The following is a 17,951-nucleotide window of genomic DNA, read 5'->3' as shown; positions in this document are numbered from 1 at the left end:
TCTGGTTAAGTAAAACTTACAGCAGGCCAGAATTAATAATTTTAAAATATATTGTATGTTTGATGAGGAAGTGACAGTACAGGCACAATTCCCACAGGTACAGGAGATTTGGGCACCTCTATCTGGGAGCCTCCTCACACAGCCATCATCCACTTAAAGGCCTCCTGCACCTTCCTGAAAAAAACCATTCAACCAAAAGGAATAATTCTTGCACTGCTCCTGAAGCTTTCTACAGAAATATATATATATATATATATATATAGCACAGTACTTGAATAGAATGTCACAAGGCAGATCAACTGCAGGCTTCATCTATTTCCAGCAGAAAGAGTTTTAACATAAAGATATTTAATGGGAATTTCCATTAAACAGCATGACCTACACCAGACTAAGACTATTCTCAGTTCCTTATGATTTTTCTTCATACATCCCTTTTTAAAATGCAGATGGTTGAAATACTTCTACTGTTATTAATAGTCCTTGAAGAATTAGATGGCAGCAAGGAGGCTGATCAAAAGACCTGCAAGCTCTGGAAAATTTAGAAAGCACAAGGCCATGACAGCAGCCTATCCTCACTGGGGCCTCCATCACTCAAATTCAAATGTAATTTTACACACACCTACACAGTCCCTTTCTCTGTTTGATATCCTGCATTTAGCCCTGCTTTTGCCTGAACACCTACATCTAGCAAAGGGTTACTCCAGCAAACTTATGCTGCTAAAATAAGCTGAGTAAAAGGTTTAGTGAGAAGAAAAATTATATGGAAATTACAGCTAATAAACTCTTGCAACTAATCCTTGTGGTCATTTTACTGGGATGCATAGAAATAAAACATTTGAGCTTTTTTTTAAAAAAAAACAACTTGGTAAATGCTCAGTTTTCCTTTGGATGAGAGCATTAATTTTGATGCAGATGAAAGCCCACCTATGCATGAAAGTAAGCATGGTTTAAAGTAACATCAGATAAGAGCAGTGTCTTAGCTGCAGATAAAATCAGAGCAATTTACTGGCAATCATTCCAAGGACAGATCCTACACACAAGGCTTAGGGACATCAGCAACAGCAGCTATTCTCTTCTGCCTGGAGCAAGGGTTGGAGGAATGCAGAACAAAGAGCATGCTGCCAGTTTGAAAATGAAAAAGAAAAAAAAAAGTGAATTATGCACTCATATAAAATGTTGATTCAGAAATTAACCACAGAGATACTAATACTAGGAGGAGGGAAAAAAGGAAAAAAGAGCTATCAGGACTGGCTGCCTGTTATCCTGATTGAATTTATAATCATAAATATTATTTATAGCAATACAGTTACTTACCTGGTTCTTTGTTAACTACAGTTCAAGCTCTCTAACCTTAAAACTTCAGAAATAAGTTAAAAAAAAAAAGAAAAAAAGGGAGCTGCAGCAGCTGTTGTAGCACTATGTTGAGATTTTAGGTTACAGGTCACTTTTGGCAAAAGTCAGGCTAAGAGCATCATCTAAAAGCTCAATTGCAACAAATTGATTGAGCTGTGGGCAAATGGCTGAGTTGTGAATGAAAATTAGGACTACTGTTAAAACAACCTGAAAGAAAAAGCAGCTCACTGCTTGGATTTGGGGTTGGTTGTTTGTTTGAGGTTTTTCTGATTTTGAGAGTGGTTTTTTTTTCGTCTGGTTTTGTTGATGGTTTTTGAACAAAACAATTCTACTGCTGAATTTCCTAGAGCTGTCATTTTTGCAGTGTTTGTTTTATACCTTTGGCAATACTTTTGTCGAAAATTTTGTTTATACAGTCCCACGATGCTTATGAGGTTACAAACTCAATTTTTTATCTCGGCAAATAACCTTCCCAGATACCTCCTGCAGGTTTTCTCCTGAGCTGGAATACAGCCTGGGAACACGGGGAGGACAGATCCAGGCAGATGACAATTAGTGGTTCTGGGCCAGCTCCACTGCTCTCAAACTTAGACATCATGTCAAGGAGGTGAGTGACACTTCCAGGCACAAATCAAGGGAGTGCAGGCTTGTCCCCATCAGAGTGACTCTGACACAAAGGCCAATAAAGAGAAAACATCTTACTGAACTATATTGGAGCTGACACAGGCAGCAGCTGCTCTGCTCCACAGGGCAAATTTATATCTGCAGGAGGTGTTGGGGAAAATGGATCCTTAGGGGAATTACTGTCAGCTCATCCTCTCTCGCTGTCTAAGAGATCCCAAAGAAGAAACCAAGCACATCAGAGCACAATTTAGCTTTTAGAACATGAGAAATTCACAGATTCAGAGTTGCACACAGAGATACTTCTGAAGAGCACAGAGAAACACCAGGAACTAACATTTCCCAGCACACACTGTAAAGAATATCAGTAAGTTGGAACAGTAGTGCCTGCAAAAGATACAGATCTCTTTATTAGGATTCAGAAGCTCCTAGAGGATTTGAAGGATGCATGTTTTGGCATGAGGTCTTCAATCCTCATTTTATTAGTGCATAAGGGAAAAATTTACTTCTACTACTACTACAACAACACAGTTGGCCAAAAAAGTAATTATTGAGTATGAACTGGCTTAAGTAATCACTGGTAAAAATCAGGATTACTTGAAAAATGAGCAGTTTTACATACTGAGATATTGAGATTGCACAAAATCAAACAAGTGAAAAAAACCCCAAGAGTCCATGTGGTATAAAAAACAGCATGGAATACTGCTGCTGTTTGGTACACTAAATCAGGTTTCTCCATGGACTAAGGGGCTAAGTCTGTGCAGTTTTGTATGCTGATATTTGTCCAGTGTTTTTCAAATTAAAAATGCAGAAAATAAGCTCTCAGCAACACATTCTGAACTAAGCATTTACAGACAATATAACTGTGTTTAGTACATCTGTTCCTGTATTTCTACACTATCCATTTTTCCTTTTTTTTAGTATAACTAGTAGTAAATAGCACATTAAAGTATTCTGATAGTCTAAATGAGTTTTTGTGGTGTTTTAAACACTTGTGTCTATTTAGTGTGACCCTTGATGTTTACCCTTTATATAAACTAGGATGTGACAAAGCTTGGATAAGGGATAAGGGTTAGGGGAGGGCTTTGCACATTCTTAATGGACACCTGCTTTGCACTGACAACATTTTGTTCTCCCAGCTCTCTGCAGATGCTTGTATCAAAAAGCAAATAACCCAAAGATCAGATTACCAGCCTGGTATTTCCATGAGGGCAGCTAAGACTGGCAGACCTGTAAAAGCACTGAGTAGCCCTGAGACCAGCCCCCACCCCCAAGAAGGATTAAACACAATTAGCATCAGGAAAGCAGATGTCTAACAAAGTAATGAACCATAACTTGTACATAAGGTTAAAGATTTCCCTCTCCTTCCCTCTGTTCAGCAAATGATCCATGGCTCCCAAATGTATTTCTTTGCTGCTTTACACCACCTCGAGACTCCCTCATTCTCTCATCAGTCAATTCAGTGGCAATCACTTGTCAGCAAAAAAGAAAAAAGCAAAATAACAAAAAAGCTTGTTGAGCAAACGTCAGAGAACATTAAATTAACCAGTCAAAGATCAGCAATGAACAGCTGACACCAAATTGAACCCAACACATGGCCCCATTCACATTCTTGTTAAACACACATAGCCAATCGCTCTGCCTTCAAAATTACATTAAAGGATCTTTATTTTATCAAACAAAAATATTTGCTTGTGGATGAATAGCCAGCCATTAAGTACATCATAAAAAGTAAACTGTTGCTTTCATGCAGTTTTGACATAAAGGTACTGTTCTACCTCTGAGTACAAACTAAATTATTAAGCATTATTATTAAGCATTTTCTCTTTAGCTCAAAGAGACCTGAAGCACATTTCTGTGTACTTTTATTTGTGTACCAAGTGTATAATCTCACAGGAAGGCCTCCCAAGCACCCACTCCAGACTGTATGAAATTTGTTGCCTGCTTGGTGGAGTCACCTTACACCCCCAGTACACCAAGTGAGGATGTGATCTCCAGTGCAGGGCAGAAAAGTCTCCCAGGGCCCTCAGCTCATGGGGACATCGTCAGGCCTTAGAGGAACAGGTCCCAAAACGACCCAACAATCAGCAGCACCCTGATGCTGGCTTCTCCCAAAACAATGATTTCAGCTTCTCCCATCAGCACCCACCACATCTTCCCCCAGAGCACACCCATCTTCTCCAGCCTTTCTGAGCAGAAATGGCATTTGGCACAGCAATTGCCGACTCCAGAATGGAAAAATCAAACACCACACAACAGAAATGCACTAAATGAAGTGAGAAACCTGATGGCTTTCTCTCCTGGCAACAAGGGCCATTCTGTGCTGGAGCTGTCCATCAGTTAAGGACAGGTTACATGGGGACAGAGGTAGAACTGGATGTGGATGTGAGGACAAGGAACCCAATTAAATACATCCATTCTCTCTCAACATAGGAAAAAGCCAACCAAGCAACATTTGCAATATTTTAAACACAGGGTGTTGAAATGACACATGAAAAAAATCATATTTACAAGAGACTAATGTACCCAGACTGGCAGGTGTGTTTCCTTTTATTCCTTGAAAAGGACTTTTTCAGCACTGAGTAAATCTCTCTATGCCTGTCACCCCTCCCACTCCTTGTCTTATTTAGGTAATAATTCTTACACATGTTTATACTACACACCTCCAGAACAAGAGCTGCCACTTGAAGTTTCAGCAACACCTCACTCAACTTGGTTGTCATCTCAGTAAATCAATCTAGGCAATCTACTCAAAATTTAAATAAAGTTTTTCAAAAGGGCACAAATTTGCCTCCTAAATCCGTATTTAGTCATGAAAATGTTTCTACAGAAGGCCAGAACAGATTTCTTGTTCCCCACAGGCATCTCATCCTCATCAATCCCAATATCCTGTATTGTGGACCCTTTCCTAATGGAAATGTTCCACTACAATGTCTTAAACCAAAATCAAACAGCAAATATTTCTACCTTGTGAATACTAAGGCATGGATCACAAGAGAACAAAGCAGCATCTGCGTGGTTTTGGAAGTCTTTGCCAAAACCAAGCCACAGTCAGGTAAACCTTTGGAAGGGCTGATCTTTTTTACATGCCCTGTGCTGAATCCACTGATGTAGAATTCTGATCCCAGATCATTTACCTGCATTCGGGTCATTAAAAAAAAATAATAAAATAAAAAAAAGAAAAAAAAGAAAAAAACACTCCAAAGATTTCTTAAAAAAAAAAGGAACCAGCCCGTATAAATCTCTGAATGCACAGCAGAGAGGAGAAAATCCATTGCCTTACAATGCCCAACTATTTCACAGGTGATCATTATCACATTCCAGTGTGGGCACAAGGGGGAGATGCCAGAACACTGACACCACTTCACCACTTGAAACCGGATACTCAGGAGTGCTCTAGAAGCTCTCCAGTGCTTCATTGTAAAAAGAAAAAAGATACTGGCGAAAAAATAAAAAGGAATACAACTATTGCTTAGTTCAGAAGCCTCGTTAGACCCTTCCCCACCCAAATCATCCTCCCTCCTTCACTTTAACAGTACTCGCTCTGATAAAAGTTCTGTAGGGTCGTGATTCTTAGACAACAAGATTAGGATGGGTATAATAAAATTAGCAGCTGCACAGATAATCTATAAGGAATTTATGTTTGTCATTTCAAAATAAAAAAAGCAAATCCACTACGACAATAAACAAGTGCATTTGAAGTAAGACTTTTCAGACAGAAAGGTAGCACAGAAAACATCTGAGCAGTCACAACCTCACCACGATGGCCCTAATAATGAACTACCTGCTAATAAAAGAAGGCAAGATGCATGAGAGACTTAATCCTTACTCACATGCAAAATTTCTAAATAAAGATACATTAAAACCCTTGTGCAACGTGTAATGCCGTGGGAAGACTTCACCTGTAACATCTCATTTTTGCCACCTGTATCCAAGAAGGAAGAATTCAGACCAGAAATGGTGCAGAAAATGATCTTGAACATTAGGAGAAGGTCTTGTGAAAGAAAACTCTTAGAATTATGTTTATAGGAACTTCATAGTAAGAGGTTCTTTGCCCAGAACACGGAGGAGGAGGAACAGAGCAGCCAGCAGACGTGATGGCAACAACCCCCAAAAGCACCAACAGGCTGGGAGAGTCAGAGCAGATGAGGCTGGAGGAGAATCAGGGGCAAATTTCCACCAAGAACTGCAAGCCAAGTGGTTTTTAAGTTTTATAGCCATGGAAACAATGAAATTGTTACACTAATCAGAACACTGTAACACAAAGTCTGCCGTTGATTAGAACAATAAAACCTCATTTTCACAAGCTGTTAAATACTATCTGCATCTATCCCTGTGTGGGATAAGATGACTGCAGAGCAAGACTTTGCACAATACCACATGAAACAGGGAGTAAAAGAAATAGTAAGGCTTTTAGAAAAGTGAATGGAATTTTTAATCATTCCTCAGTGTCCTATGAGGGAAATAAGTAAATAAACCAAAATCAAGCTGCAATCCCAAAATGCATCCTGTACCAGAACAGGAATGCTTTTTGAAGGATCACCCACCTCAAATCCCTTTCCAGTCTGTTTACTGCCATAATCCCAGAACAGAATTAAATGAGGCTCAAACCTCTACACCTGAATTCTAAATTAAGTCAGACCAACATATTAATCTGGAATATTTCAGAAAGCCTAAACCATGCAACATACAGCATCTACGAATACTTTTAGATTTGCATTTCTGAAACTCCTTAGGTAAGGATTTTTTAAATGATATCTGCATTGAAATGTGACATGCATAGTTTGGAACAAAGCAGTCATAATACAGCATTTATTTATCTTCAGATATAAACACCTGAATATGCACATTAAGTCATTTTCATGTGTTTCTTTTCAACTTGGATTTCTGTAATGGCATCAACTCCTTAAATAACAAATATAATTTAGGATATTTAGATTTTTATAATAGTTAAATATCCATGTATTGTACAGAAAAAATACACTCTGTGCTGCCTTGTCCCTGGCACGTGTATGCACACACACAGTACTTGTAAGTGGGAATTTAATTGTGTGACAAGTGCTGTCATAAATGACCCAAGTCACTCCTAGAAGGTGGGTGGAGGCTTCCCTCTTTGAAAGAGAGCCTGTTTCAGTCCCTGCTGTGGTGATTAGAAGCACCCTTCTGTATTTTGATGTCTTTACAGAGAATACTCATATGCACACATTGTCCTTTATTTTTTTTAATTTGTTCCTGGAGTGCCAAGAAAACAGATTTTTCTCTATCAACCCAACAGCCCTTTTTTCCTTTGCACTGATCTGTAAATGATACCACAACCGTGTATAAGATTCTGGGTGAGGTTTCACCTGCCTCCTGGTAGTTTCACTGCTTTCACACCTCCTTATCTCTACTGACACCTGTCAGGAACAGGTCTGCCTTTTGCACAGCCTTAGGATGCTGCAGGTCACAGCTCTGCTGTCCTCTCCTGACTCATCCTTGGAAAAAGAGGTGTGTGCTCTTGCAACCACACTGTCTGCTCACAGGCTTCTGTGTCAAAAGAACATTTCCTTAGCTGTGTGATTAAACAGAAGTGTGGGGAATGTATGATTATATGCAACAGCCTTTTTCAGACATATCCTAACCTATGAAACACTGAATTATACTTTACTATTTATTTTAATCTCTGTACAGTGCCAGCAACTAAGCCTTCAATCTAGACATCTAACAGCTGGCTGAAGTTCTACACTGCTTGGCTTGGAAAAGCTGGGTAACAGGCTATGATCTGATTCCAACACCAAGTCAATAGTCAGCTGCAAGATAATGCAATGATCATTCCAATAAACTGCTTAGCAGCACTCAGAGAGATGGCAAAAGCTTAGGGACCTGCAGGAGTTTTTTCCCTTACTTAATGAAAAGTATTGCTAAGTCAGCTAGCAAAAATAGGCCTATCAAATCATAACTTTGCAAATCTCTTATCAGCCCAGCCAATTCTCTCTCAGTTTTTAAGTTAAGCACTTGAAAATCTCTTCCAGAATGAAGTGCTTCTTCCAAATAAGTATGTCTCCTTTGCTGTATGCTCCACATCAGCCCAGAAGGCACACAGAGATAAGAGAATTAAAGGGAAATTGTAATAGAAGGAGAAGTCATATGTAAACCAGGACTGAAATTTTACACATAAACTTTTTAACACTCTCTTCACAGAGAAAATTTTTAACTAGCTCTCTGTTTTACAAGAATAACTTCTTTTTCCTTTTTTTTTTTGCATGAATATGTTTTAAAAATCCAGGGGTTTACCCAGCTTAGGGCCTTTTAACTTGCGCAAAACCTCAGGTGCTGATCCAGCTGGCATCACTCACCCTGGCACACGTTCGGGGTGGTGCAGAGCAGGAGTCATTCCTTTTTCCCCAGCCCATATGGACATGGTCCATCTCCTCCTGCACCTCCTGATGTACAGCAGGAGTGATTTTCCTGCTCCTTGAATCTCAGGCTCTCCTATGGAGCAAGGGCAAGGATAGGAACACTAAGGGGCATCCACACCCAGAGCCTGTCTGCTGCTGTGGAAATGAGATTTTGGTCCTGCTCACAGGTTACAGCACAAATATAAAGTGCTCGTGCAAACACATGCACCTTTCTTTTCTCCCAGGTTATTCAACATTTTAAAATGGAAGCAGGAAATAATTATGGGGAGAGAAAAGTCATGAAAGAATTATATCTGCTTAATAGTAGGTACCATTCAAAATTTTTTAAGCTGAAAACAGAAACATTAAAGGTGACAGCAAAAGCTGAGCAGCCTTCAGTTCTCTCCAGCTCTGTATAATCCATGTCTGATCTCAAATGAGAAAAGACAGAAGCTCCAAAAGTTACAAATAAACTACATTAAATAAAAAACTAATAAGCTCAAATTTTTGTGCATCTAAAACCTGTTTTTGAAACACTATTATGGTACATTTCACAATAAAATGCTACAGCCTCTGCTGACATTACTGTGGCTCTTCAGTGAAGCTTTTCTACTCCATTCAAAGAAACAAATCTTTCAATACAGGCTTATCCTGGGGTCATTTATTACACCATGTCAGACACAGAATGTTTCATGTCAAGAACACACACACAGGTTTCATTCAATCTCTTATGAGGCAAAAAACCAAACAAACACAAAAAAAAAAAACCCCACAAAACAAAAAAACCCCTAACAAACACAAAAAAATCCCCCCAATCTAACACAAACCAACCAAACCACAAAAGAACACCCACCCTGGAAAGGTTATCTACAGCTGGTAACATATTGCCAGGTTAGTAAACATGTTTTTACTGATGCAATAGCAGGAAAAACCTCATAAAAGGCTGCAGCATTCTCCTATTTGTATACATTGCATACACACACTACAAGGCTTGTAGGACATGTAGGGGACAATTTGAACTTGGCAGAAAGAAACAGGATCACATGCTTTTTACAACCCCTTGTGAAGTCTCAAAGCCATAAAATAGTGAGTGGGAACGATCCTTGTATTGATGACATTAGAAAAAGGTGTTTGCATTAAGGTGTGAAGCTGACTCAGAACAGTTAAACAAAAAGAAGGAGGGAGTCTACGCTGAAATATTGTTAGTCTCAAATGTAAAATGGAAATAAAATCAAAAATTAAACATTTGTTTTTAAAAACCCAGGAGGAAGGAACTCTGAGGTCAAAATGACTTTGTTTATCAGCTGTGCACAAGTCACTCAGCATAAACAGGAGCAAGCTACACAATTCATTTTCTCCCATGAGTTGGCAATACCTTAGCAAGTGGACATAGTCTACTCAGCAAGAAAATTCTCTTGGTTACTGTCTGGCCACTCCTCTGAATGTCCAGTAATAACATGAATATGCTCCAGAGAAACTGACATGATTGCCCAGGAAACATACCAACGATGAAAGCAACCTTGTATTTTGCAGCTAATTCAAGATGACAGGATGGCAGCTGAATGGATTGTATAGTGTGTGATAAAAATTAGGCCACCATCCCCCAAGATTATTCAAGGATACTATTATGAAAAAGGAGCTACCAAGACAAAGTTTCAGCAGAGTTAAATACTTATTCCACACTGCACTCTTATGGCAACATCACCATTTTTATGAACTTATCTAAGTCTTGCAGGATCTGATATTTGGAGATTCTGTGATAACAGCAGGCAGATTTATCCCTGGCTGCCTGAAAAACCCTTTATTACAAATCTGAAAAAACCCCTAAGTTTCCACACTCTGAATCTTACAATTTCAACCACCAAGTGATTTCTGCCATCACCACCCAAAGCTCTCAGCAGAACGTGTCTGACTTTTGTTGGCAAAGTAGCCACAATCAGCTCACCCTAAGCAATGACTGGCAAGCATTTTCTCATTCTTTTTTCCACAGAAACCTCAGTGGACCAAAGGAACGAGGAGGAGAGAAAGCAGAAAGGCAAGGTCTGAGGTATTTACTTTGACACTCGCTTAGCTGAGGATTATTCATATATATACATATTATTCATATACATACATATAAATGTATTATATATATTATATATAGAAAATAATAAATTATTAATAATACATAAATAATTCTTAAATACATAATATATATAAAATAATCCTCAGCTAAGCGAGTGTCAAAGTATAATAATACCTATAATAAATATAAATAAATTTTTTTGTATATATGTATCTATAATAGTAATATATAAATAAACAATACACACACACACACACATATATATATATGTATATATATATTAAAGTTGTCTTTCCTTGATCCACTTTATCAAGACAGACCAACCAAGGCCTTTGGAAGAGTTCTGCACAGAGCTGAGCCAGAACCCTGCCAGGCCCCCCGAGACAGCATCCAGCAACCTAGCTGAGGATTATTTATATTTATATAAAAAATATAGATATAGATAGAAAATAATATATATCATTAAATAAATAATATATAAATAATCCTTAAATGCATAAAATATATAAAATAATTCTCAGCTAAGTGAGTGTCAAAGTATAATATCTATAATAAATATAAATAAATATTTTTGTATATGTCTATATAATAGTAATACATAAACAAACTATACACACACACACATATATATTATATTAAAGCTGTCTTTCCTTGATCGACTTTATGAAGGCCTCTGGAAGAGTTCTGCACAGAGCTGAGCCACAACTCTGCCAGGCCCCCCGAGACAGCATCCAGCAAAGCAGCCAGACAGGAGGCAGTCCCACCAGGCAAACCTCTGCAATTCCCCAATTGCAGGGGCAATAAATGTCTGCTGCTTGACAGGGAACGTGGGTCCAGCAGGGGTATGGGGTGAAGGATTTTATCTTTCCTCCTCCTGCCCATGGAGTGGGTAAATCCAGCACTTTTGTTTCACTCTGAGCATCACTTGGATCCTTTGCTTGAATCCATCGCTGGGTTCTCACAGGTGCTGCTTGCGCTGCCCACGGGGGGCGGGTTTAAAGGCCGATGCAAACGCGAAGTCTTTGCGATACACCTGTGTACACAAGCTCTTTCTGCTGCCTAAAGGACTCTTTGCATATGAAAAGCGAGAGAAAGGACTCACTTGAACCTCCCTCCCAAAACACTTGGCTTCAGCTGGAGCCAGGCTTGGGCAACCCCCACACAAAGCCGCCAACTTGCACCGCCGGCTAGCAAATTCATTATTCCAGGGGCTACTCATGCGTGAAATATCCGGAACTATCTGATCCCACGTGAAGGGCTGCTGCTGGATCCAGAGCTGAATACTCCTTCACTAACACGTGTTTATCGCCTCATTCCTTGCGAGGAAAGTATGTAAAAACAGAGATTGTTACACTGCCGGCCGCGCTGTAAATTTCTTTGATTGCACAGCCTGATAGGAAGAGGTGCTGGGAACCTTTAACTCCCACATGGACTCAATAGAGTTTTCACACAAAAAGGCTAAAGGATTAGACCTGCAGCAAATCCTACGGCTTTATTATAAATTTCTCGGGAAAATAAATCTTTCCTCTAAAAACTACACAGAAATGTAATTTTCTTTGTTTAAATAATCTGCCAGAGAGACGGAGAAAACACATTTAAAGCTATCTCAGACAGCCACTGCCTTGAGATCCTTTACATCAAATAGCTTTAGAAAAAAAAAGAGCTGCTGATGAGAAGTCTCTCCAAGTTTTGATCAGAGTTTATATCTTGGTACGGACAGTAATTCAAGCAGACAGGCATATATGCTTTCAGGGTTTTCTGAGCTGATTTATGCTGCAGGAATGGAGCAGCCACACACTTTATACTAACAACACGGAGTGAGGTTTTTCACTTTTCAGGAAAGGAGAAGAAAGAAAAGGGGATGGGGAAGAAAGGGGAGGGGGAATTTAAAAACAAAAACTATCGAGCAAACAAAACTCCAAATGCTCCCAGGCGACAAAATTATTCCAGCAACACTGACAGAGAGAAAATTGCTTCCAGGAAGAAGAAAACAAGAAGAAAGACAGTAAATAAATGAAGATGAGGGGAGAGAGCTACACACATAACTGATGTTATGTTTAAACGAGCTTAACTACAGAGATGAAACAACAAGCAGACCTAAACAAGCCTGAAATATTACTTAATAAGTAACAAATCCGGCTGCAAAAGAAAGCACATCGGTCCAGCACCAGCCCTGCCGCCCTGGGTACCCCAGAGAACCGTGCACGGAGAATTTTCCACTCGATCAGCGGCAGTCCCCGGGTATCCCCCGATGTGTTCTTGAGGTCCTTACCAGCTTCATGGTGCTGTTGTTCTGCTCCCAGCGCCACAGCATCACGCTCATGGTGGGGCCGGCACCTGCCGCGCCCCGGGGCTGCCCGCGAGTGTCCCCGGTTGCGGGCGGCGGGGCCGGGCCCGGCCATGCCGGGGCCGCGGGGCCGGGCGGTCCCTCCGCGCCGGGGGAGGATCCTCGCACCCCTCGGGGCGGGGGTGAGCCCCGGCCGGCCCAGCCCGGCCCGGGGAGGGGTTTAGCACAGAGGCGGGCAACTCGGGCCAAGCCGAACCCAGAAAACAGAGATGGACCGAGGCGCGTTTTAGCGAGATGCTTATGGGTAGCGGGCGCATTTTAAAGCAAAACTGCGAATTACAGGGTTTTCTTCCCATTTTGACAGCCTGGCTCTGTTAAAAGGTTTTTGAGCTGTCGTGTTGTAGCCGCATTTGGCCCCAGCTGCTTCCACGCAAAACTGGGTTTATACTTAATACTGCTAGGGTGGGAAAGGACCGGGCTTGCCCTGAGTGAAAGGGAAGAATATTCCGCCTTAAAAATGATTCAACAGGTGGAGCACCGCAGATCGGCTCCAGGAACATAAACAAGAGAACAGGGAGAGTGTTTAGAATAATTAGTACATCAGAGTTTGCCCCACCGTATTTGAGACACAGCTCTTAAAGATCTTTGTAAATGCCAGGCTATTGCATAGGTGCTCACTCGCACCCTCTGAAACAGCTCCCCTGCTCTCCTGGGGCACCCTGCCCGGTAAGCAGCCCAAACAAGATCCTCAGCTGTGCGAGGATTCATGCTTGCTCTTGCCCAAGGTCCTGTGAAATCACCGTGAAATCAGTGGGAACAACACTCGGCACTCTCCTGCTCTGTAGAAGGTGCTACACCTGATAAAGGCCAGGGAAATATGGGGAATTAAAACACCCTTGAAGAAGTTCCCCAGGCCACCCTTTTTGCACTCTCTCTCCAAACACAAGTTCTGATTCACATAAAAAGAACTTTGCTGGCTGCAGGAGAGGAGGCAAGAAATTACCACAGGCATAACCCACAGCAAATGGATCCAGAGCCCACGAGCATTTCAATATTATTTTCTAATTGTTAAATCATTTAATAATCCAGTAAAAAGATAATAATTTTTTTTTAATTTTTAACGGACCAAATTTTACTCAAAGTGATTACTTTCCTATCTGAAAATTCCCCTTTTGTATGATTTTACTGGCAAGGCTGCTTCATGTATCCACTCAGTATGCTGCTGAAGAAATACAATAAAACAGTAAATTGGCATCTGAAATTCTGTAAATACCCTTTTCCATAAGGGACACATGTCATTTCCCTAACAGTTATGCTTCCACAACCTAAAGATTTAATTTTTTCAGTCTGTAATTGTTCCTTTGTTCTAGTTTATTATTTTAAGTGATAGCAAAGAAGGAATAATTATTGAAACAAACAATCATATATTCCTGCACTGTAAAAATAATTGCCCTACCAAGTCTGGTAGCTTGAATAGCTACAGAGAAAGAGCTGCATGTTGAAAGCACTCAAAGACTTTATGCATACAGGTTACCTTTGAACCACAGAAGTAAAATCTGAATCCTCTTCTGAGAATAAAGAACTCTTGTTCTTTCCCTTCAGGCCAACGTGGACCAAAGCCCCAGCACAGCCAAATCTTCCCAGCCAGCCCTCTACATAAGCAAGTACCCTGCTGAAAGGTCATTCCTACAACACTCAGAAGAGGGGAAGGTCACAGCCCATTCCAGGGCTTGAACCTAAGATGTATGGTCTTCAGGAGGGTCACAGGCTGAGACAAAAACCTGCTGACAGACTCATGAATGAGGGAATGAATGCGTGCACTGGGAGGGAGAAGCCTGGGTGTGATGCCAGAGGGATTTTCTAAGAGCATCTCACAGCACCTCGGAGGAGCTGCCAGCGCCTGTGGCGCACCGCTCGCTGAGCTTCGGTTTGTCCCCTCCCTGCTGCTGGCCCAGGGGGAGCATCACCAGGGCTTCCCATCGACCTGCTGGCATCTGCCTGGATATCATGACGTGATGATGTTCTGCTTCCAAAAAACACACCAGCTTCAGGCAAAAAACCAAGGGGACTGAGACAAGTGGAGCTTGTGGGATTACGACCCGTACAAAGGGCCAAGACAACCCACAGCACAAGTCAGCGTTGCCTCAGACACTTCCTAAGCCTCTTAAAAGGTTGTTGATGATCTGCTCTGCCAGTCTGAACGGCCAAATGCTCTCATTCAACACTCAACCTGGTGCCAAAATCAGGAACTGTAAGAAACAAAGGAGAGGCCTCAGGAAATGGCAGATTTTTGTCTACCATTACAGGGAAAAACTCCATTTCTCGGACCCAGGGAACAGAATAGAGCCAAACAGTTACAAAAATCAGATTAAAAGATCAGATATGGATGGAAGGACTCTCCAGCCAGCCAGTCTTGTTTCTTTGAACACAGTTTGCTGTCTGTTTTTACATTAACTGAAGTGTGGCTCACGCTTGAGTATTTTTTCTCATTTTTTCCCTGTTTGAGCCAGCTGAGCACACTGAATGTGGACAGAGACACATGTAATCAGCCTGAAATACTAATAAAGCAAAGCTCCTGAGGTTAAAGCGTAAGCTCTGTGCCTCCCAATCACTTTTTAAGCTAATTAATATCCTTAACTAAAACCTGTGCTGCTTTTAGATACTTTTATTTAATAGATTTTCCCAAGCCAGCCTTGATTTGGGATGAAGATCCCTTGCTGATAGCGTTGCCAGGTGTAACCGGAATTTATTTCTTCCATTAAAAAGCAAGACTTTGGAGCTGCCTTTCATCTTCCTATCTCCCTTTCAGGCTCCCACAACACAGTGAAAGAGATAAGGTTAGGACTGAAGCTGGTAAAATCCATGCATGACCTCTTGCCCCCTGGCAGAATCACGGCAGGAGTTCCTCCCCAGCTGCAGTGCCCGGCTTTGCTGACGGATCCAGGAGATGCCTTTCCCACACAATGCCCAATTTCAAAAGAGAACAAGGACCAGATATTTGCTTGTATTTGCATCCCTTAAAACCATAAAGCATTCAAGCTCTCTAAGTATGATCTTCAGCAACACATACATGATGACATGGGGTCAATATTAAGCTGAACCATCAGGAAAGGACATTATTTACAGCCCTAATGGGCATCTAAACTTCCCTATTAAAGTGCTGAACAATACACTTGTTATTCACCAGCAAGCCTTCAGTGACACAGAAACACGTGTCCCTGGCAAACCCCGTGCTCTAATGAGACATGATTCCAGATTCCAATGCTTTCCAAATAAAACTGCTGGAAAAACAGGAGGAAACAGGTGTTGGAGACATTATGAATGAACTCAGTGCACACAGTCCTTGTCCGTGCAACGTTTACTACAAAGAAAGCTTGGGGAAATCCGTTCAGTAATAATTCATTGTTTGCCTATGAAAAATATGTGTGCTAACAACTTGCTCTGCCGTCATTAAACAAAGCCACACTCCTGTACTTACCCATTACTTTTGCTTTTTAAACACATCAACATTTTGCTGGGTTTTTGTTTGTTTTGGGGTTTGTTTTGGTTTTTTGTTTTATTTTGTTTTTTTAATTTGGAAAAGAAAGCATATTAGAGTGTTTTACTACTGCATTTCAATTCATTTTGGTCAAAAAGACCACAATCTTCTGTTCACTGAAAGCTGGCATTTTATTTGTCTTTTACTATTATATAACATTCCATTCTGTAATGCATTTCACGCATTACAGAATGGAAATATCTACAAATTATAATCTTGAAAGCATCCTAGAAATCTTGAAGCTGTCAATAACAGTATTTTGTGAAGCATGGCGTGGGAGAGAAAATGAGCCTAGCTCATGGAATCATAACAGATGCTCAAAAAAGCCCTCAAAATGGTGCGGAGCAGGAGCCTCTGAATTCAACATTTTCTAAACCAGCAGAAGAGATGCCCTGCACTGAGTAGCACCATTAGGGGATCCAATGAAGGAACTGCCCACATGGTTACTCTTGATTTTTGGCAATTCTTGGCAGGTTCTGGAGGATACAGAGACAGCTGGTACTGGGTACCAGATCAAAGAGAATAAGATGGCTTAGATAGTCACAACCTCCCACCAGTCCCAAACAGAAGTACAAAAAGAGACAGAAACTCAATTAATCAACAGCTGAAGCAGACAGTATTATTACTGGCAAATGAGCATCCTTTCTCTGGAAAACATGTCTTGTTAAACTGGTATTTTCTGCTGAGTTCACAGAAGCTTACGAAAGCGATATCACAGATGTGATTCTGTGAGAAGGCTCTTGCCTCAGTTTCACCTGGCATGGTGAAAACTAGAATAATAACAAATCAACCCAGCAAACATCTGGTGGACTGAAAAAGAGGCTAACAGGTTTAAAAATATGACATGTGAGAGATAATCCTTACAAAAATAAGCAGCTTGCCTGTGTTTCACAGGAATAATTTTCAGCCCTTCTTTTCGGAGCAAGCCCTAGAAGGGGCTACAAAATTTGTTGTTGGGACATTAGTAATGGGAGAAGTACATGGTAAAAAAGGGAGGAAGATCAAAACAAGAGCAACTCATCTATAATGACTAGAACCATGAAAACGTGTTAACACAGCAAATGCAATCTTGTAAGGAGGAGAACCTAAGAATGTCACAGAGCAAATGGCTCTCCATGAGTTCAGTGCACCTGGAGAGAGCATCACAGCCATGATGTGCCATCAGGATGACGGGATTGTGCTCTGGTGTAGGGGTGATGCAATACTTGCACATAAGAACAGAGGTTATCAAACAAGAACAGGCTTTATCACCTGCTGGGTTTAATGCTGGTTGTGTGGAACAGTTCAACAGGTTGAACCTTTGGAGAGGCTTCAGAGAGGAGCCGTGAGAATGACTTAAGGACTGAAAAATGTGGATCACAAGATCCAAACGGCTCCTTTTTATTTGTCAGAGAAGAGTAAGGGCAAATATTATATCATAACATGAACTAATTACAAAAAAAAAAAAAAGAAAGCAAGTCAGCAGAAGTCATGTGGATTGTTTTATGGAGGAAGTCAGAGTGAATGATCACAGTTATTGCTGTCTTATTTATCATCAAAGGTTATTTCTAAGTTCCCGATTAAAGCATATCAGTCAGCCACAGATCTGTTCCGTCTGACCTCGACTCTTTACTACCACCTGACTTCTGCCAGCACCCCGATGTAACATACAGCAGCTGTCAAGGATTCCAAGAAATATACAAGTAATGGAAACATTCCTGTGCTCTATCC

The 17,951-nt window shown here is 40.8% G+C and overlaps 1 protein-coding gene across 6 annotated transcripts in view; it reads right to left on the bottom strand.

Moving 5' to 3' along the window:
* The window catches only part of NAV2 (neuron navigator 2), a 380,173-nt gene that overhangs the window by 167,682 nt on the left and 194,540 nt on the right, over positions 1-17,951 (bottom strand). The window contains exon 1 of one of the 6 annotated variants that reach the window (XM_050974859.1): positions 12,689-12,786. The exons of the other annotated variants lie outside the window; for them this stretch is intronic. Coding sequence (XP_050830816.1) covers positions 12,689-12,739 — 51 coding nt within the window. The 5' untranslated portion in view covers positions 12,740-12,786. Of the gene's footprint in view, positions 1-12,688; positions 12,787-17,951 lie in introns of those variants that run through there. 6 annotated transcript variants of the gene reach the window in all.

The sequence above is a fragment of the Serinus canaria genome, chromosome 5, assembly GCF_022539315.1.
Source record: "Serinus canaria isolate serCan28SL12 chromosome 5, serCan2020, whole genome shotgun sequence".
In the NCBI taxonomy this organism is placed as follows: Eukaryota; Metazoa; Chordata; class Aves; order Passeriformes; family Fringillidae; genus Serinus; species Serinus canaria.
Note: the sequence above shows the minus strand (reverse complement) of the source record. Positions and strands in the feature narration are given on the sequence as shown.